The sequence below is a fragment of the Balaenoptera ricei genome, chromosome 14 (genome assembly GCF_028023285.1).
Source record: "Balaenoptera ricei isolate mBalRic1 chromosome 14, mBalRic1.hap2, whole genome shotgun sequence".
Lineage (NCBI taxonomy): Eukaryota > Metazoa > Chordata > Mammalia > Artiodactyla > Balaenopteridae > Balaenoptera > Balaenoptera ricei.
The window spans coordinates 90,336,162-90,357,891 of record NC_082652.1 but is presented as its reverse complement, the minus strand read 5'-3'; the positions used below and the strand labels follow the sequence as shown (position 1 = coordinate 90,357,891).

The window sequence follows — 21,730 nt, the reverse complement described above, 5'->3', positions numbered from 1 at the left end:
TTGGAAGCAGTCACGCAAATGAAAGGTAGGTAAAACAAACAGCAAGGGATGTAAATATATATGGGGGTCAGGTGTCATCACAATAAACGTCTGTGAGTTTCCACTGGCTTATGATGTCACTAGAGGGGCCCATGAGATTTACTGGTCTTAGAAAAACCCTAAGACATTAGCAAAAATTGTTTAGAATAAGTCATAGAAAAGATGTCACACTTTAAAAGATTACATTTAAGATGAGTGTTTGTTAAATGATTGCCCTGAATTGTTTGCTAGTGCCAAGCAAATTTTTGAATTACGTATAACAGCTGAAGTAATACAATATTTTGTGGAAGTAAATTCCTCATAGAAAGCAAATAAGTTCCACTGTTTGAATGTCCATGTAGGGAGGGCAGAACAGTCCCATCACACAGTCTCTATGTTCTCTGATTCAAAACTTTGAACACAGCAAAGGTAAAAGTTGGTGCTACGCAGTATTCCCAAACTGTGGGAGGGTAAAGATTCAGAGGTTTGAAGCTGCAGCTCTCCATCTCGAGAGGTCCCAAGGTGGGAACAGGGAGGCACTGCTGATTCTTCAAAATCGTTATCAGCGCCCCTGATGCGTCACAAAACCCTACCTGACATGCATCATCTGAGCCCTTAGGTAAAGGCACTGCTCAGCTTCATTATTTCAGCTGGCTCTTTCACCTCCGCTTGTAAGCATTTTAGTAAAATTTTAAAAGCAATCTTCAGCAAACAGATGAAAACAAACACGCAAATACAATGTGCATCCAGCTCTCTGCGCATGCAGCTATCCCAACTCCCCAGACGTTTTCAGGAAGCAGCCTTCAAGACACTCCTTTCAAGACCAGCTAACAAGTATCCTCACCACGTCTTCACCTCCGACCCCTGGCGTGCTTTCTGCTCCTACCCCTGGGCTAGGACCGGGCTTCCCCAGAGAACCCGTGCTGTCTGGGTGGCTGAGGCGGGTGCCCTGCCCTGAGTGCTGACTGCCTGCTGCCCGGAGGTCCCTTCCATTTCTGGAGGCTACTTCTCAGTCTCTTTGACACTTGCTCTTTGCCCCTCTGCTTTTCCGTTTTCCACATTTTCCAAGGGAAATGCCAATCGCATCAATGCTTTAAGTTCGACATACACCAGCACTGACCTACACATTTACTGGCACGTTTCCATGTAGATGTCCATGGGCATTTCAAAGTCAACGCATCCAACCCACACACATCATCGTTTTGCTAAAGGGATCTCTCCTCCGGGAGTGAGGACCTGGTGAATGGCACCGCCGCTCACTCAGCAGCCCTAGCCTAGGCATCTAAAGGATGGCATGCATCTTTCTGTCACCCTGTCCCCAAATTCATCCATTTGGTCACCGTGTTCATTCATTCTACCTCCTAACAAGCACTGGAATCTGCCTCTCTCTACATCCATCGTGGCTACTGTGTCAGTTTAGGATTAGTCACTTATTTCTGCCTGCACCTTTGCAATTGTCCTTTAAATGCTCTCCCAACTCCTGCTGTGTCCCTCTCTGCCTCTTCATTTGCACTGCATCAGTGATCACTGCAAAGCAAAATATGAATATGTCAGTTCCCTCCTTAAAATTCTCCACTGGCTACGCACTGCCTTTGGGGTAAAACTCAAACTACCTGGCATGGACTAAATGGCCCACCGGACTTCTTGCCCCCCTTCACCACATAATCCCATATGCCCTACAACCCAGGCTTGCTCACAGGACTTCTTGTCCCCCTTCATCACAACCCCATATGCCCTACAACCCAGGCTTGCTCACAGGACTTCTTGCCCCCCATCACCACATAATCCCATATGCCCTATAACCCAGGCTTGCTCACAGGACTTCTTACCCCCCTTCACCACAAAATCCCATATGCCCTACAACCCAGGCTTGCTCACAGGACTTCTTGTCCCCCTTCATCACAACCCCATATGCCCTACAACCCAGGCTTGCTCACAGGACTTCTTGCCCCCCATCACCACATAATCCCATATGCCCTATAACCCAGGCTTGCTCACAGGACTTCTTACCCCCCTTCACCACAATCCCATATGCCCTACAACCCAGGCTTGCTCACAGGACTTCTTGCCCCCCTTCACCACATAATCCCATATGCCCTACAACCCAGGCTTGCTCACAGGACTTCTTGCCCCCCTTCACCACATAATCCCATATGCCCTACAACCCAGGCTTGCTCACATGAGAAGATAACTTAAAATCAAATGAAAAATATAATTTGGGAGTGGAAAGTGGGACAGAATCTTACTTTTAATTAAAATTAAAGCTATCTGAGGTTTTTAGAACAAAACTGATTTCTCAAATTCAAGTGTCAACCACTTTTTAACTCAAATAATTCAATCCAAGAGATTAACTGATTTAGTTAAGCATAAGCACTAAAAGTTTACCACGTTTTCTCTGTATGGGAAAATTCTAATTTGTTTTATGACATGTCATGTATTTCTTAAAAGTTGTAATTTAAGATGAAAAAAACCCAAAACAATCAGGAAAGATATGACCGAGTTCAGTTAATCAACATGATTCAAAATTTAAATAGTGAGAGATGCCCAAACAGTGTCACAAGTGATATAAAAGATACAAAATGAGAGAGTAGGGTTGTTTAGCAAGATGCAAACCAAAAGAATTAAGAGTAAGGAACTAAAGTTTAAGGGGTAAGAGGAAGGTTAATATTAGGTTAAAATTCCCTGTAGGGAAAAGTATCACATTACATATTATGCATATTATGTTACTGAATAACAGATTCTGGTTTATTTCAAGTACAGCTCACTATGCAGGAAGGAAAGGCAGAACACCATTTTCCAAAAAAGGAAAATATTCGGGAGTACTTCTTGTTATACAACTTCTCACAAGCACAGTACTTCTCATAAACAGGAAAAAGCCCACAAAGGTTTTGTGCTACATTCCCTTAACTAAGAAAATAAAGATGTGAAAGTGAGAAAAGATGTAATCTTGTTTTCACAAACATTCTTAACCTAAAGCCAAAACAAACACAGGTGCTACCAGGAAGGCAGCATCTTACTCCACTGAAGGGTCTGAGGTCTAGAAGGCACACTGCTAGAGAAGCTGCCTCATACAGCCCACTGGGTCCCCACTACCTAAACATTCCAAGTGTTTCTCTCCTTCTCCTTCCTTCTTCCAGTTTTCTACAGGCCCCAGAGAGGCAATACTTCAGAACATACTGAAACAAAGGATCCAAAAACAAAATGAGATAACTAAGATCTTAGCATTCTCACTGAACTAATGACAGGTGGTCAAACTTGTATACACTTCAGAGGTATTATTATTTCTCTCAACCCCACATCTGACCTTGTGAAGTTCAACCACATGACCAGAAGGGTGTGCCTGATGCTGCACTGACTGTTGTTCTAGATAATCCTGGTGATTACAGAGCTTTCCTAATAAGCTACACACTGTATGGGCCTCTAATGCTGGGAGATATAGATAGTTACGTAGTAAAGTGTTTTGTTGTGTGATAATAGCTCTAGTGTCTGAGGAATAACTTATTATGCAAGAGACTACTGCCCAAAAAAATTTTCTATTTTTTTCATCTCTAAGGCCTTTCTTTCTACCACAATCTATACAGATATATCTAACTAGCACCCAAGGGACTGTCCCTAGTAATTCCTTGTAGAAAGACCATCCCCAAAGATAGTGCTGGTCCTTTTACAATGACTGGATTTGGGACTCAACAACAGCAGGTTAAATAAACACGTTTATCTAGATTCTACTTTAAGAGATAGCAAAGGGAATGTATGATCACTTTGTGTTCAGAACGGCTCTTTTAATTAATCTGTGATCTCAATGACAATTTCAGCTATATCAACAAACAATTTACTTATAGTCATATACAAATTATTTTAGATTTTTCTCCCTTTTAAAGACATATGAGCCAATTTATAATTTTTAATGCTATGGAATCTATTTGTTTTCCAAGTCTACAGATTTTTTTTTTTTTTTTACTTAACCAAGTTTAGTTAGATGAAAATTTACCAACAGTAACTAAAGGTCTGACATAAATACTGTACTATATTAGCACATAGGCTTAAACAAAAATTTTTAAAACTCTATGTGCTTGGGTGTCTCAGGGCAGAGAAGAAAAGTGTGAGTAAAATATGCTACAAATAAACATAACATTAGACATATACGTTATAGAAAATACAAAACTAAATCAAAACCACAATTAGAATTACTGAGTTTTTTTTTTTGAAATTCACTAATAAAATGATCAGAGAAAATTAGGAGATATTTGTTCAGAAAGAATTCAATTTCTGCTGAAACATAAACGTTAGGAATAAAATATACACTTACATACAGTACAACTTTCATAATTGGATAGAAAAACCTGAAAATACAATTATGTTTTTTGTTAGGGAACCCCTCAAAAGATCCCATGGAAACTTACCAGAAACATCTACTCCACGTGAAAGACAGTACAACCCCATAAAGTACCATCTTGACACCTGCTAGAAGAATCTTCTTAAGCAATATTTATGCAGCCAATGACCAAACACGGTTCCACAAACCAGCCACGATACTGACACCTACCTGTGGCTCGCTGAACTGTGTGAGGGTAGCAAGCAGGAAGGGGCCATCGACCAGGACAAGTACTACAACCATAGTTCAACAGACACATCCGCCTCCCAGAGGAAACTGACCACAAACGGAGCAAAGCCCTGCAATCATCATTATCCCAAGAAAAGTTTGCAAAGTAACTGGGCTTCGAGGCTTTCAAACTAACCTTTCAGCCTAGGACATCTGCTTTTTATTCCATTAACTGGATTAGAAGTTAAAATCGAGTAGAACATAAAAAGATAACGAACAGACTTGATATTAATGAAATAATGTTGACTGGTACGTTTTATTTGTTTATTTTTGGGTGAGAATATTTAAGTTCTACTCTCTTAGCTAATTTCAAGTATTCAAAACAGTTCATCAATGATAGTCACCATGTAGTACATTAGCTCTTCAGACCTTATTCATCTTACAACTGAAAGTTTGTATCCTTTTACCAACCTCTCCCTGTTTCCCCCACTCCCTGGCAACTACTTTTCTGCTCTCTGTTTCTATGAGTTTGACCGTTTTGTTGCTGTTTTTTTTGTTGTTTTCGCTTTTTTAAGATTCCACACATAAGTGATATCATGCAATATTAGGCTTTCTCTGTCTGGCTTACTTCACTGACAAAAAGTTTTGAATTTAAATTTCGTTCTGATATAACTAGGCTTGTGGCATCAATCAAACTGCTTCAAATATAAATTAAAATTAGACATTTTCATTTGATTATTTTGATGTAGTGTCATTACTCTTCAAGAACTTCAAAATCACCCAAAAGAAATAAATGCTACCTTTGATTCTTCAGAAAAAGAAATGTGTGCTGTTCATTTTGGTATGTATAATTTCACTTCTCTCTCAGTATATATGATGTTCTGCTACAAAGACAAAATTTATTTTTTCTACTTGTTATTATTCAGGGCGAACCCAAGTTTGATCCATCTATTGCTTCTCCTGCTACAACCTGTGAACCTGCACAGGAAGCCAAAGGGAAACGGGAACCCTCAGGGGAGATCATCCACAGGGAGGAAATTATCCCCCGCAGAGTCAGTCCCCAAGTCAGGATGCTGATGAAACAATGGAAGACAGAACAATGATCCCATCATATACTGAGGCCTTAGTGCCTTATTATTCAGTAAAGCCTGATAAACATAAAATGTTTATACAGCAAAATTATGTAAAAAGGCATACTATTCTCTAAGACCTGAAAAAGTTTTCGTAACTGAGACACTTTATAGAAATAGGTATTTGAGAAATTAATACAAACTTTAAAGGGAAATAAAGATTTATTATAATTTTGTTATCATTACATCTTAAAACTATCCTAAAAATGCTTCCAGCATCATGTAAAGTTAAGACAGAATTCAATTAAATTAAAAGTATTTTTTGACAAAAATTTTCTAGGATACACACACACACACATATTTCAAAGGCTTGTGACAAACACTAAATTTTACCTAGTCTAGTCACATGTGTAAAAACTTACCACATTTGATTATAAGAAATACTAAACAAAATATTTAGAAGAGTAATAAAAGAGACGTTGGGGAATATCACAAAAAGTACATTTTTTGTTGAGACTCCACTACTTGGGTCAAAGGGTAAATCAAATATTCTTAGCCTCCCCTCATTTAAAAGGAATGAAAACTCTTCTTGAGATCAAAACCTAGTGCATTAATGATTCTATGGAATACACTGGCCAAGAGCTAAGTAAACCATCAAGTAAGGAAAAGAATCAGAGTGTATTTCCAAGTTAAGCAAACCAATGGGGGTAAATCTTTAATATGAGGCAGGATTTATAAATTTTATTCCTCAGCTGTATGATATGTCATATTTCTAACTAGAGTTATAATTTCAAATAATAAAAAAAAATAGTGAATAAAATGAAAAGTAGAACAGTAAAAACAACTTTTTAAAAGAGTGTGTGTAACATTGGCAGTACTAAGGCAATTATGCAGTTGAGCAAAAATCTCAGTCTTACAAGATCAATAATAGGGACGCAATATATAAATGATCAAACTGCAGACTTTGGCCTGAATTTCAGTTTTCTTTGATTTACTAAATGTCATTTAAAGTGTCATATAAGATTATCCTTAATATTTTTAATACTGCAAGTAGAATTTTGTGTTACTTTTCATGACTTATCAGTGGTTTACTGTTTAATATGCATTTATTAACCTTAAAAAATGGAAGCCAATGAGAAGGTGAGTTTCACGTAAAAGAAAGCCCAATTACAGCCAACTTTAGTGCAAGTCATCTAATCTCATGTGAAAGCCAGTGTCATCAGTGGAACAGAGTGCAGCTTGATATTAATAAAATCCATGGAGAAATAAGGATTTACATTATTAGAAAGGGTACTTACTATAACATATTAAAGTTTTTTCTATTTCTCTCCTTAACAGAGAAGTGACAATTAAAACATAACAAAAAAATAAAAGTATAGAAAAATGTTAGATTGTTTCCATGTTAAGGTAGAAAAAAATCTAAAGAATTTGCTGCATAAATAATATGGTAGGACAGCGTGCTATGAATCTAAATTTATGCTTCGAAATTATAATGAATACTAATTAATAGTGAAAAAGTTTTGGAGCAATGATGGAATATACTGATCTATAATGGATTAGAATTTTGGATATCTTAGACAGTAAAAGCTTAGGAAAAGGGTACACGTTTACATCTAAACAGAATGAGATGTCACTGCCTAAATTAATAATGCAAACTTGAAATATAGCCCCAGGTTCAAAAGACCAATTATAAAATTCTTTTGTAAACAAATCTATATTCACATTTTTCATGAATAATTATAACTACTAAAATTTCTCCACTAATGTTCAATTTATAAAATGAAAAGTATATTTTCAAATGCAATTTAAATAATACTTCAGTTTCTAATGATGGTAATTTACCTGCAAATATGTGTTAATAATGACAACAATAGGAATATTCTACAGGAATAATGTTTATCTATTTATATTAAGCAGACAAAAATCTAAATATGAAAAAAGTATTTAAATATTTTAAGCAATAAAATATTATGGAAAGATACAGATAAGACAAATACGACCATATCTTCTCAGGAAATACGTGATCATCTTATACATACTTTTATTCTGCAGAAATCATACCGACTCCAATTTCTTTATCTTGTGAAAGAAGACACTTTGTTGTTGTAAGGTAGATATTGTAAGCATTCTGTTCTTCCCATGCTATGCAACCAAAACAAGCTTTATGAACTTAACTATCTGCTCATTTCAAAATCTTATTCTCCTCAACAAGAAAACGAAGGTATCCATTGAAAATTCTACATTTCATTCATAGTCACTAACTTTAGGAGTGTTCCTATATTTTGAAGTTTTTCATACTCCTGGTCAAGTTAACTTGTCTTTTGTTCATTAGTAAAAGCAAACCCAACCTTGTATATACACAGAATGATAAAACTGTCCCGTGAACAGAAAGTGTTCAAACTAATTACTTTCAATAATATTCAAATTATTAAAAAGGCTTAAATAAAGATAAAATCACCCTTTTATCAAGGACTTTAAGCATTTCAACAGGAAATTTGATAGCGATCACTAGATGTAAACATCCTGGGTATTAATTCATAGGAGAGTGACAACAGTCTTAGAAAACACCAGCTCCTTTTCACGACAGTGCCTCACAGAGGTCTGATAGGGACGGGATCCAGCTGGATCCAACGCACTGCTCAACGGACGTGATGCTACTTCAAGGTGATATAACTTGGATAGGGGACAAGTAACACGACCTCGACCTTCGCAGAAGTATAATACAATTTCAAGCCCAGAAAACCTGAAATACTTAGAAATATGTTCATGCATACACAGACTTGAGTGTACCAAAATACAGTACTGATCAGCCAAACAAAATTCACATCCCAATCTTTGTAGTAGTACTATTAATAGCCTTAAGTCATACTTCTATGAATTTCTTCCAAAAAAATCATGGACATACACAGAGATTTGGGTAAAAGTATTTTTGGAGTAAAAACCTGAAAATGGCATAAATGTCTAAAAATTTAATAAAGTTATTATTGTTTATCAATCTAACTTGAGGCCATGCAAGTATTAAAATTATATTGAAGAAAAGAGTGATTTTCAAACTAGGCCTTTTGAAACTCCAAGGTATTTCAGTAATTATCTAACAATTGATTTTGGGTTTGTTTTTTTAAACAACTTCAAAAACTGTAAAAAAAAAAAAAAAAAAAAAAAAAATCCATCATGGCATGTATTATAATTTTCAGACACTAAAGACCTTCAAGGCACTGAAACTCTTGCATTACCTCACTGAACAGTATCTTGAGGTTTGTCAGGTCAAGTAAAACCTACAACTATCTGAAGTCCTAACCTGAGATGAGAGTGAGAACAAGGGCTGATGTGCACAGCCAGGCTCTGGATAAGCGATCTAGTGTGTTCCCCACCGTACGTCAGCAGTGTTCCTGAAGTTCGTACCCAAAGCACTTGTCTTCCGTCAATGAGGAAGAGGCTGAACAGCTGCAGTGAGCGAGGCTGAACAGCTGCAGTGAGCGAGCCTCAAGGGCCTGAGCTCCCGACTACCCGCCCCTGCCGAGCGCGCTGCAAAGCCGTAAACTGGACACCACGGCTAATCCAACAGCAACTGTTAGCAAGAACTCCCCCCATTTGAAAACTTTTTGCTTGTCAAACAGTCTTACATGATGTTCGTTAGTGTTATAATAAGTGACTTACAGACTATAACTCTGAAATCTGTAACTGTTAGATACCACTTTTACCTATTTTATCCATGGGGTCTGTACAAGATCTTGTTTGAAGTAACAGTTCTACGACTTAAAAATTATAGTTTGAAAACCACAGTTACACAGGATTAATGACATAAGGTGGTTATACAATTTGTTAAGTGTGAAAAATAAAATTTATAATGAAAGAAACCGCCAAAAAAAACAATGATTCAAAACAGGCATAAAGTACAGACTGAAAGGATATAATCCTAACAGCTAAGAGTGATAATTAAGGGAAATTTTTATAAATTTCTAATTGTTTCCCTGTGTTTTGCAGGGAAGGCAACTACAGTATGACCTCTAATAAGGAAAAAGAGCATTCAATAACGTTTGTCTTTTAAAGAATTCGTATTATCAGCTCCTTAGAATTTCTATGTCTACCTCTAATTGGATCACCATTTTATTAAATCTCAAAGAAACACCAATCTAGTGTTAGGCAAAGACAGAACTGAGAAAATGTGGAATGAATGAATAATTGATGAATGAAATATACCCGTAATATGTCTGTACCATTAGATGACCTTCAACATAAAACTTAATGCAATAATGAGGATAATAATAGAGATTATGGCAATATATTTACGGAACGCACAGGCTATATCCACAGGAACACAACAATGTATTTCTTAATGAAGGCTTCAGGTTTAAGGTACATATTCTGATATGTAACGACGGCAGGCTGCACTGAAGAACTACCCTCAGCGTTTCCACATCTTCACGCACAACAGGGCCCATGAGACCTTCAGCCCCGCAGCTGGGCTGATCAAGGCCCTAAGAAGATGCCCCTCAGCTGCCCGCCCATCCCGTGGTGTCTCACAGACCACAGTGAGCTCCGAACTCAATGCTCACAGGCCCCCCACAGAGCGTGATTGAGCCGCAACCTACAGCCGCCTTTCATTTTCCACCGGGCCCGGGATACGCGGACCTTGTCACAGAGTAAAAACAGGGTCATTCACCACTCCTGCTTCTCTGCCCCTGTGCTTTGCGGCCTCCGTGAAGTCACTCTGCAACCTGGCAGATGTCACTTAGCCGCTGTGGCCTCCGCGAGCGGACGGAGCACTCATGACCTCCAACATGCTCTCTGCACAGAAATGCCACGCTGTACCATCACCTCCCCGCATCCTCACAGAACACACACGTGACTGAAAGCTACCCATCTTTTAAGCCACGGCTGGCAGGCTTTCTCCTCTAGCAGGACTGATCTTGTTCCTTCTCTCTGCACTCCCCTGGTGTTTTTAAATACCACTGATACATGTACTACAAATATTTACTAACATTACCATTACAAGTCACCCATTATGCTACAATATCCTTAAAGGCAGGAAGCATTTCTTACATTATCTTCATTGTCTAAATGAGTGCCTCACTCATAGTAGATGAGATGCCATATGCGTTGAATAACTGATTAATTGGATCACTTGAAAGTCAGGTGTACCAATGGATTATAAAACCTAAATGTGGGACTTCCCTGGTGGCGCAGTGGTTAAGAATCCGCCTGCCAATGCAGGGGACACAGGTTTGAGCCCTGGTCCGGGAAGACCCCACATGCCTTGGAGCAACTAAGCCCATGCGCCACAACTACTGAGCCCACGTGCTGCAACTACTGAAACCCGCACGCCTAGAGCCCGTTCTCCGCAACAAGAGGAGCCACCGCAATGAGAAGCACACGCACCACAACGAAGAGTAGCCCCTGCTCTCCACAACTAGAGAAAGCCCGCGTGAAGCAATGAAGACCCAACACAGCCAAAAAAACAAAAAACAAAAAACCTAAATGTTAAGATTGTAAAAAATGGAAAAGTATTTTACATTTTTAAAAACAGTCACCAAAATTAGGTGGTGTAATGAACTCCCACTCCTAATATATGAATCATGCTTTAAATCATGCTAATTCACGTTAATCAAAAACACAATTCGTTTATGGTGAGTTTAACAGGATTTTCACCCACCATGATGACCCACTTGATTCCACTTGCTTCATAATGGATCGTTACCTGTAGTCACACCAGGGGCACCTGTAGGGCTTCTCTCCTGTGTGTACCCGCTTATGCCGCGTCAGATGAGATTGGGTCGTGGAGGCAAAGTTACACTCATCACATTTAAAAGGTTTTTCTCCTGAAATATATCAAGAAGAGTTGTAGATGAATAATTACAAATATTGGAAATGAAGGGCTTAATCTGTTATTAACAATTAAAAAGACACTCATTTCCATGAAATTTTAAGACTACACATACTTAGGATATTTGAATATTTATTCACAGAGTGAGAAAGTTAGAAGATACCATTGATTTTTATTTCTCTATGAGAACAGAAGCAAGATATACATTATGCAGTTCACATGTAACTTATACAAACAGGATTCTAAATTATCTAATCCAAATAGAAACACACAGTGAAGCACTCATCCAGATAAAAACATAAATATCAGCTTCGGTTTAGCACTGTATTTTGAGTCATTTAACAAACTCTGTTAGATTAGGGCCATTATAAAAATCTCAGTGAGGTTAAAACCATCGAAAAGTATGTAACAAAGATATACTTTGAATACACAGTGTAAAGTTTATTAAAATCTTGAAGTTAAATATGAAGGAAAAAAATAAAACCAAGCGATAACTTGACACCAATTTAAAAAGTGTCAGAAGTAAAGAGAAATGATAATTCACTAAGTTGAGTAAAAGGTAAAGAGGCCTCAAAGAAACATTTGAAATAATATTTAACAGCCCTGTAAGTTCCATCTCCCCTGTGTAGATACACCTGATCTCTGCACATACAGCTCAACCCTGTGCTGGTTCAAGGACCTGCCCAGGACTCACGGCCCTCCGATCAATACCTTTCTCTCCTTCACACACAAACTCAAAGATATCAGGTCTGACTGGTTTTTAACTCCACTAGCTGCACTGGCTGGTGAGCACCTGAGATGGGGTGATTTAATTTTAATTGATGTAAATTTAAAAACTGATACTGAATTCACCTGTTGAAAAAATGTTTAAGTCTAGAACAGCTTGGAAATGAGAATCTACTTTTTGACATGTGAATTTTATCAAACCTAAATACAGATCATGAATTACAGATAAAATATTTGGCCTCTGTACTGAGATGTGCTGGAAGTGCAAAATACACACCAAATTTCAAAGTCCTGGGGGTGGGGGGGAGAATAAAATATTGGTAATAATGTTATATTGACTTCATGTTGAAACGATAATAATTTGTATGTATTTGTTTGAATTATCTATTTATAAAAAATAACTTCACCAATTACTTTTTCCTTTTTTTAATATAGTTACCAGGCAACTTAAAATGATACGTGTACAGCTCACATTACCTGTGAACTAGAGAAAGCCTCACACCTCTTCCTCAAAACACAGTTGTGACATACAGAAATACTCTTGCCAAGAGACATTTTTCCTGAGAAATTTTACACATAGGATGGATTAATTTTACATATGTAACTCCACTTGTTACTTATTTCCCATGTTTTCGTAATAGTTTTATAAGTATACTAACATATAGAAAATGAGGGATGAAATATCTTGGTTTAAAATTACATCTATTCAGCTAGCAACAAAACTATGTCTGCCCTGAAAATCAGAACGTTTAGAAATTTGTCCTACATTCTCTAAGCCTGTTTATATGGCCTTGCCCATAACTGCAGTAATATTTACTGAATGCATACACATCTCATCTGATGGCATTTTATCTGTCATTGCAGCCCAGGGCAGCAGTTAGAAGAAGCCAAAAGGACTTCAATCCCAATCCAGGTTTTGCCATATTTCACTCCCTACCTGGTAAACCTCTGAACAAGATCAGGATGATAATACACCAAACATGGAGATAATTGTGAGGATTAAAGCAGACAAGGCATAGGTAAGATACTTAGGAGGGTGCCCAATAACCAGTGCTTCACCATTATGGGGACAGGACTGCCTAAACACTGGAAACTGCAAACTACTCTCACAAAGATAAAAGAAGCAGCACACAAATGGTTCTCATCAAGAGCTCATGACCAATAACAAAGTAAAAACCTATAACATACATAAAATAATTAATGGTTTCGCAAAGTTAGTGAACTTGACATAGAGGTATCATTTAACAGATCCTACCAGGGAACATTTGACTTATTCTTGTAAAAAGAAGATCATATACAAAGCAGAGTAAAAATCTTGGAGTTGAGAGGGGTTTTTGTCTCTTTTAGCCATTTCCCATGTACTACACCCCAACCAAGTGGTCACCCTGGGTCAGCCTAAATAACTCTTTGTTCTCAGTTTCTAAACCGCTGGTCAGGTCACTTAAATTGCTATAGACAGCTCAGTTGTACTGAACTGACTTATACAAAAAAATAACTTTCACGATGATGGCAGGTTTTGCTTTTATTTGAGGGATAAGACATGATCTTCGAATTGCATAGAGTTAAAATAAAATCGCGCAATCTCTTCACATTTGACACAGGAATATTCTATGTCATAGAAACATATAAACCTTCATACACAAGCATATCTGAAAACTTCCTCCTTCATTATAAAGACTGAATTGCTCATTAAATTCAATTAAGAGTATCTTAACTGTACACCGATGTCAAAGAATAGTTCACATGGAAAACAGAAACACAAAGGGAAGCACTCACCTGGATGAAAACACTCATTATTAATTGCTTCAGTGACTTGACATCACCTGTCTAGACCTGACACAGGAGGCAGAACGGAGCTCTCACCACAATCAAAGTAACGAACATAAGCACCACCACAGAGGTGTCCCTGTGCCCTGTCTTTCTTCTGCTCGTTCCATCCCCAAGCAAACGTTCATTGCTTTCGGTCGCTATGTATTAGTTAGTACTTTCTAGAAATGTACACACATGGAAACATGCAGTATGTACTTCTCTTCTGTCTGGCCTCTTTCTCTCAGCTTTATTTTGTGCGTCACTCCCGTTGCTCCAGGTGTAAATACTTTATTTTTACTGCCGAGTTGTAGAGTAGTATTCATTACGTGAATGTCACGTGTATCCACTGATATGGTAGGTAGATACGTCACTTTGTAAGAAACTGCCAAACTGTTTTCCAAAGTGGTTTGACCATTTTATGTTCCTACTAGTTGTGCTTCAGAGTTCCCATTGCTCCAGATCATCACCAACATTCAGTGTGCTTAGTGCTTTAAACCTGAATTTCTCTAATGATGATTTGAGGACAGTTTCATGTGCTTATGTGTCATGCATTTATATTCTTTGGTGAAGTACCTGTTCAAATATTTTGACCCTTTTTTAGTTGGTTGGTTTCTTAAAACTGTGTTCTGAGAGCACTTTATATATTACAGATACAAATCCTTTATAAGAGTTATGATATATACATATTCTTTCCAGTCTGTGGTTTGTCTTTTCATTCTCTTCACAGTGTCTTTTGAAGAAAAGCTAATAATTTACAAAGTTTTCAAGTTCTCCATTTATAATTTTTCAAGTTATGATTCTTTTCATTTATGAATCAGGCTTTTGATGTGCTGGTATCTAAGAAATCTTTGATAATCCATGATCACAAAGATTTTTCCCCTAAATTTTCTTTTAGAATTTATATAGTTTTAAGTTTTATATTTAGATTGAGTTCATTTTTGTATATGACATGATATATGGATCAAAGTTTATTTTGATTGCATATGGATGGCCAATTGTTCCAGCATTATGTATTGAAAAGATTAACTGTCTTTGCTCTTCTGTCAAAGCTCAGTTGACCATGTAGGTGTGGGTTGTTTTGTAATCTCTATTCCATTCCACTGATGTATTTGTTTACCTTGATGAAAACACCAGAATGACTTGATTATTGAAGCTTTCTAATAAGTCATGAAGTCAGGTTATATAAGTCAAGTTTGTTCGTCTTTCTCAAAGTTGTTTGATATTTCACTGTTGCATTTCTATATGAATTTTAAAATCAGCTTGTCAATTTCTTTAAAAAAAAAAAAGCTTGAGGGATTTGAAATGATCAATGTGAGAGGAAATAAAATCTTAAGAACACTGAGTCTTCCAATCCATGAACATGGGATATCGCTCTATTTAGGTCTTCTTTAATTTCTCTTGGCAATATTTTAAAGTTTCCAATGAAGAGGTTTTGCACATCCTCTGTTAAATCTATCTCTAAAGGTTGTTCCTTGGTCAAAAACAATGGACAAATATATGCATGAGTCTATTCTGCTCCCTTGATCTATCTGGAAATGTTTATGCCAATACAATACTGACATGACTATTGAAACTATATACTAAGACTTCAAATTAGGTAGCTTGAATCTTCCACTTTTAATATCATGAATCTAAGGGGTCAAACAATTTAAAGATTTTTTTTTGTTAAGCAAATTCACAAATATATTCTGACGTCTCCTTATTCCATTCAAACGAAGTGTTTGAAAGTATGTTGGCATCAGACTCACTGCTAACTGGTTTATTCTATTAGCCTTGGTAGACATCGTTAATCTATCCATTTTTCATGGATCTGGCAGGAATCTAGAGGGGTAACATTATGGAGTCATTGTCTGAGTCAGTGGTAAAAGGTCATCCAAGCTCCTCAAGGTTAATTTTCTTGGTGAGAAGGTTTAACATAAACATTTAAAAAACATGGTAAATGTATCAATCTTATTTCATTTAAACTTTTATGGCATTTTTATGCGACACAATTTAAACTTAAAAAAAACACTTTTAAAGAATAATGTCATTTAGATTCTCTATAACTCTAATAATTTGAAGTTCATGTCAAGCTGACATTGTATTGCAATAAACTATCAATTGTCATTTCATGCTTAACTTGACAACACAACAGATTAAACTATGTAGTCTTAAGAAATTGTGAAAAATCTATAGGCTGACAGAGAAAAAATATAATGCTACCAAAGTATGCTACATACTAAGCTACAACCACTAAGTAAAGGAAAGCTCAAGCATGTCTGGGCTCTTGATGGAAAAGAACTCTGTGTCAATTTACACAGACTACAGTTTATTCAATCTGTGCATAACAGTTAATTTGTAACTCAATTCTGTTACATGTTCAATACTATTGTTTGAATATGTTCATCGGTATCTCTTTTTTATCCAGAAACGATCATTTCTTCAGGAAATTTCAGGTAATTTCTTCAGGAAAATACACTTCAGAAATACAGAAGTAGCTCTTGTTTGTTAGTCTCAGTATATAGCAAAATAAATCGATATATAAATAACTTCTAGATTGTAAAATTTGAAAGAAAATCTTAAAAATGCTAAACAAGAATTTCAGTTTCCTAATATTTGTTAACTGCATGAAATGAGATAAGTGCTACGTGAGGAGGTGTACACACTTACTAAGGAAAAATTTTTGATGGAGTGATCAAACTGATTTGGTGCATTGGGAACAGTCCTTCTGAATTCTTTGTCATTCTAAAGCCAGAAGGATGAATAAACCTATGAGTGAGATGTTAACTACTCTTGAATAATGCTGTCTGTAAGTCAACAGGGCTGCCTGCATATATCCTGCTGGTGAAATTTCCTTTCTGCCTGTTTCCCTCACATAAGAGTATACAGTAGTTTAAATTGTGTTCTTCATACTTTCCTTTTCAAGTGGTAATCTTGGCGAAAATAACCACTGAGGAATATTCTGCACCTGAGGTCCCCGTGACAGAAGAGTAAAAGGAAGCCGGAGGAGGGACACCAGCACCGGCATGGCTTATGGACAGAGAGAGGTGTCCTTTGTGTGTCAACAATCTGTCAGACGGGCCAAGCCCTTCTCCTGGAAGCTCGCACGGCATTCCTTTGGGCGGGCTGGTGGTCATTAAGCCGGCCAAGGCTCTTCAACTACATGTGAGGATTTGCTCCTGTGCCCTTGAATCAAGGGTCTCTGACAGGTGACCCTTTTACCAGATAAAAGTAAATCTTGGAGTGGAAGATGTTTTGTGTCAGCCCCCTAGACAGTCTGTATTGCAGTGGGGAATTATTTACGCCATTTGGAACACTTTTGATACCTATCCCTTTCCAAGCTGATTGTAGTTTGGGTGGGCACTCTGTAGTAGAAAGGTAAACCATGTCAAAGAGGAATACATCAGAAAAACACAGATTTCAAATGGGCCCAACAAATCTGGCCTTGAAAAAAAAAAAAAAAAGTTCTGTGTTGCTTAAATATTATAAATCCAGCATAAAAGCTAAGGGCCTAGACTGAGTTGTACGAAGCTGTTTGGCTTAGTACTGTTTGGCTAAGCTGTTTGAACTGACTTTGGTACTAAAGAATCATGTTTGATTTGTGCCACAGAGGCAGATAAATGCCAAAAAGACAGATGCCTCTGTCTGCGAGACATTGTCCTACGTGGTATAAAGTTAATAGCAAAGTAATAAGGAGCCTCTGGACCTGACATAAAATATAAAGTTGTGCCTGCTCGATGCAGGTTCACGATCGATCACCTGTAAACGCCTGTGATCACAGCATGACCGGGCCCTCGGCAGCGGGAAGAGGGAGCACGGCCACGCTGCCAACGGCGGCACCGGGGAGTCTGCTGACGCCCAGGGCCACGCCAGGGTGACACCATCTGCATGGCAACAGTTGGGGCATCAATAAGCTGAAACATGAAGAATCAGAAAACCCCACATGAACACACTTTACCACACATATTCCCAACCTGTCCAACATAGTAGCCAAGGATGACCGCCATCCACTGGGCTCTTCTGCCATCTCTTACACCGAAACTGTAAATCACTGGATTAAAAGAAAATGTGATCACAGGTTGCTACTACAAACTTAAAATAGAGTTTTATGTTTACCAAGTTTGAGTTTTCAACATTATATTAACATTGGATATTTCTTGACTCAATAATAATCCTTATCCCACATAGAAATTTGTATCATATAAACTTAAGATCCAAAAGGAATGGCTAGCATTAATTTTCACTGATCTTATAAATACCATAATGGGCATTAAAGCTCCTTGTAGCTAAGCGCTAAATATAGCATATCAAGAATCAAAATGTACCATAAACAACATACTTCATGTATTTTACATTTATGCCATTTTGAGTATAACTGCCAAACTCAACTATTCTCATGGAACCCAAGTAAAAGTCTAACAATGAGTTACAAATTCTGTTACCATATGATTTATTATCTAAACTAGAACACTTCTTAGGGTAAAAAGTGGTTCTATTAATAGTTACGAGGAACATCACCAAAAATCAGCACTGTCCCAGGAATATATAATTCAGAAGTTAATTACTTATAAGACCTATTACAGCATATCAATAGGTAACCAACTTTAATAGATGTTTAAAACTTTTCATTCTTATGTGTTCCTAACCAAGGTATCTAGTTTATTTTGTTGAATCACCAAGAATGCCCATCATGAAAAAAAAAAAGGATTCTCTTCAATGTCCTTATCTGCTTAACTTGCCTCTTCACTGCTTTCCATTCTTTTTTTTTTTTTTTAAATGTGGACCATTTTTAAAGTCTTTATTGAATCTGTTACAATATTGCTTCTGTTTTATGTTTTGGTTTTTTGGCTGTGAGGCATGTGGGATCTTAGCTCCCCGACCAGGGATCGAACCCGCACCCCCTGCATTGGAAGGCGAAGTCTTAACCACTGGACCGCCAGGGAAGTCCCGACTGCTTTCCATTCTTAATCGCAAAAATACCTGAAGCTGCATTGAGCTACAACCACATCTACTTGGTTCCAACTCGCAGAGGGATTGCTGGCTAGAGAGTCAGGTGGTTCCAGAGGCTGAGACAAAGATGGGAAGGCAGGGCTGTTGGTAAGCAGGTGAGAAGCAGCTAAAAGGTGGCGTGAGCAGGAAAGCAGACGGGGAGGGACCGACTGAGAGGAAGGCGGGCCCCCCAGCTTCACCCCAGCTCACGGACCACCCCCAAGGCAGGGCTCTGCCGCAGAGAAGCAGCTGGTGTGTCTGCACACCGGAGGCCAGACCCTGTTCTCCCCCTGCTTGACACGACTTTACAGGACACCTGATCCATAAGACACGCAGCAGGCTTACTTTATAAATACGTAAAAGCAGACGAATTAAAATCTTGTATTATTCAAGCACAATTTTCCGTAGACCCTCAAGTACACAGAGTTTACAAAAATCGGAAAGACAGGCAATCCAGGGCCAAGCACGAATGCGGGGGGGCCCCCCTGGGCTGGCTGCCTCCTGAGCGGCAGGCCGAGGGCCGGGCGGCTGGACTGACCTGTATGCTGCCTGCGGTGCTTGGTGAGGGCGTGCCGGGTCCCGCCAGCAAAGCCACACAGGTCACACAGGAACGACTTCTCGCCTGTTGCAACAATAAACAGATGACGGACTGTGGAGGTCACAGATCATTAAAACATATCTATCAAGGCTTTCAGGGTTACTAATTCCTCCAATCAAATGTTTCCATGTAAATATGTCAAATGGGAATGAAATTACCACTGCGGTTTATTGACTGTGATAAAATCTGAAAAGCACCACTGAACATAATTACATACTTGTCAGACCCATAAAAATTAGCTTTATTATCAATGGAATGGTTTTGTACAACTTCATTTCTGGTAGATGTCTTCCAGATGGGGCTGCTTTATGCACTTGAACAGTTTTTAATGCATATCCTGATTTTTTTACAATTCCCATACATCTGGACTTTCTGAGCTGACTAAAGATTGCTTGGAACTGTTAATATACAGTATACATGATTCTGCTTAAATAAAACATACTGAATTTTCTAACAACTGAAGGATATTGAATCGGTTTTACCTGATTCTATCAGCATCTTCTTTAATAACTTCCTACTTAACAATAAGAATTAAACAGTTTCATTGAATATACTGAAGATCCCAAGTAACAATAAAATCTACATTACTCAATTCAGTGCTGTTTATGTTCCTCAAACTTTCATGGCACAAAAAAGGAAGTCTAGGGATTGCTAAAGAAATTGTATAAAAACTCCTATTATTCATCTTTAGTGATAACTCTTGACTGGAAAACTCTGCAACAATTAGAGTCAGATTTGGCAGACTTTGTTAAAAATGTTTAAATGTTCATTTTTAAAAACATTTTTACACAAGCTAACATTCTGCCCTACAGTTTATAAATGCAATCTCTCTCTATTCTACAGCGTATTTGGGCAATAAGTGCTGGCACCTAGGCAGTTTATCCCGTAAGGCTCCCAAAGAAGAGAAAAGGAGAATAAAAATGCTAACACCTTGGAGAGAGTCAGTGAAATTATAAAATACTTTTCAAAAATAAAACAAATCATTTTATCTATCTTTATCTACTTTACTCATGTGAATGTTTAATGCAACAAGTCTTTCAAGGGTTTTTGCCCACGTCAGCCTGCTTTGTTCTAAAATGTTTAGGTGTATCACAACAGAAGTTTAGCTTGAGGTGTTGTGGAAATGGTAATTGGCTTTTTAAGGTTAGAAAAAATAGTAAATATAGGAAGGCAGAGTAACTACCGTAATCAGAAAGTCTTCCCTTTACCTGAGAGCAATACTAGCTTCTCTAATTTAAATGAACATATATTAATAAAGAGAGTTTTAACCAAATTATGTTTAATCTTATTTCCCAATGGTACATTAAAATGCTCATTATTATCATTTATAAAATAAAGCTGAATTTAAGTATTTTTCCTATCTTTACTTTCCTATTTTGGGGTTAAGTTCATTCCTTGGCATCATTATATCAATACAGAAAAAAAGAATAGAGTAGATGGGCTGCGAAGAATAAAGTTTAATTACAATCACTCATTTAATTATTTAATCAATTTGAAATATAAATCTTTCTAACTCGCTGTATTATCAATTAAATAACACTGAAAGTAGACTTTTTTTAAAATCCCAAAAGATAATTTGCTCGTTAATATTAACATACTATTCTGTGTTGAGACAAAATTGTTCTCTACAATTTATTCATCACCACAGCTTTGTGGGCATTAACCCCTTCGAGTGTGCGGAAATGTGTGTACTGCGGTCCACACACGCACACACAAGATCACACACACCTATGCATCTGGTGGTGTGTGGCGGAGAAGAGACTGGTGCTGTGCTACCCAGCCAGCAAAATACCTGATGAGGAAAGAGTATTCTTACTATTTCTGGACTCAAGCAGACTATGATTCCTTTCCCTCGTTTATGAACTTCTTCGCAATCTACATCTTTCTTGTAAGATATAAACATTGACAGACAAATCCTAATGAAATTTACATTTTTACAGGTATATGTGCTGCATGTATACACTAAGTTTTATTCCCTTTCCTATTTTAAGATATGTATAGGCACAAAGACAAAATTATCAATTTTCCATGTGATTTGGTTCTAGATATATTAGTGACCTTGATTTTTTGATGTGCAGGATTTTTATCTAGGATGTTAGTCTGCAATGTATTGTATGTCATATTTACCTTGGTGGCTTGATTTGTTTGTCACTCTAAATTCAATTTTCACTTGCTCT

The 21,730-nt window shown here is 37.5% G+C and overlaps 1 protein-coding gene across 2 annotated transcripts in view; it reads right to left on the bottom strand.

Moving 5' to 3' along the window:
• The window catches only part of ZNF407 (zinc finger protein 407), a 417,005-nt gene that overhangs the window by 160,230 nt on the left and 235,045 nt on the right, over positions 1-21,730 (bottom strand). The window contains exons 6-7 of one of the 2 annotated variants that reach the window (XM_059893843.1): positions 19,494-19,577; positions 11,327-11,447 (exon numbers count right to left, since the gene is read on the bottom strand). In XM_059893843.1, the coding sequence (XP_059749826.1) occupies positions 11,327-11,447; positions 19,494-19,577 (205 nt within the window). The remainder of the gene's footprint in view (positions 1-11,326; positions 11,448-19,493; positions 19,578-21,730) is intronic. The other variant, XR_009497175.1, reaches the window with a different exon arrangement.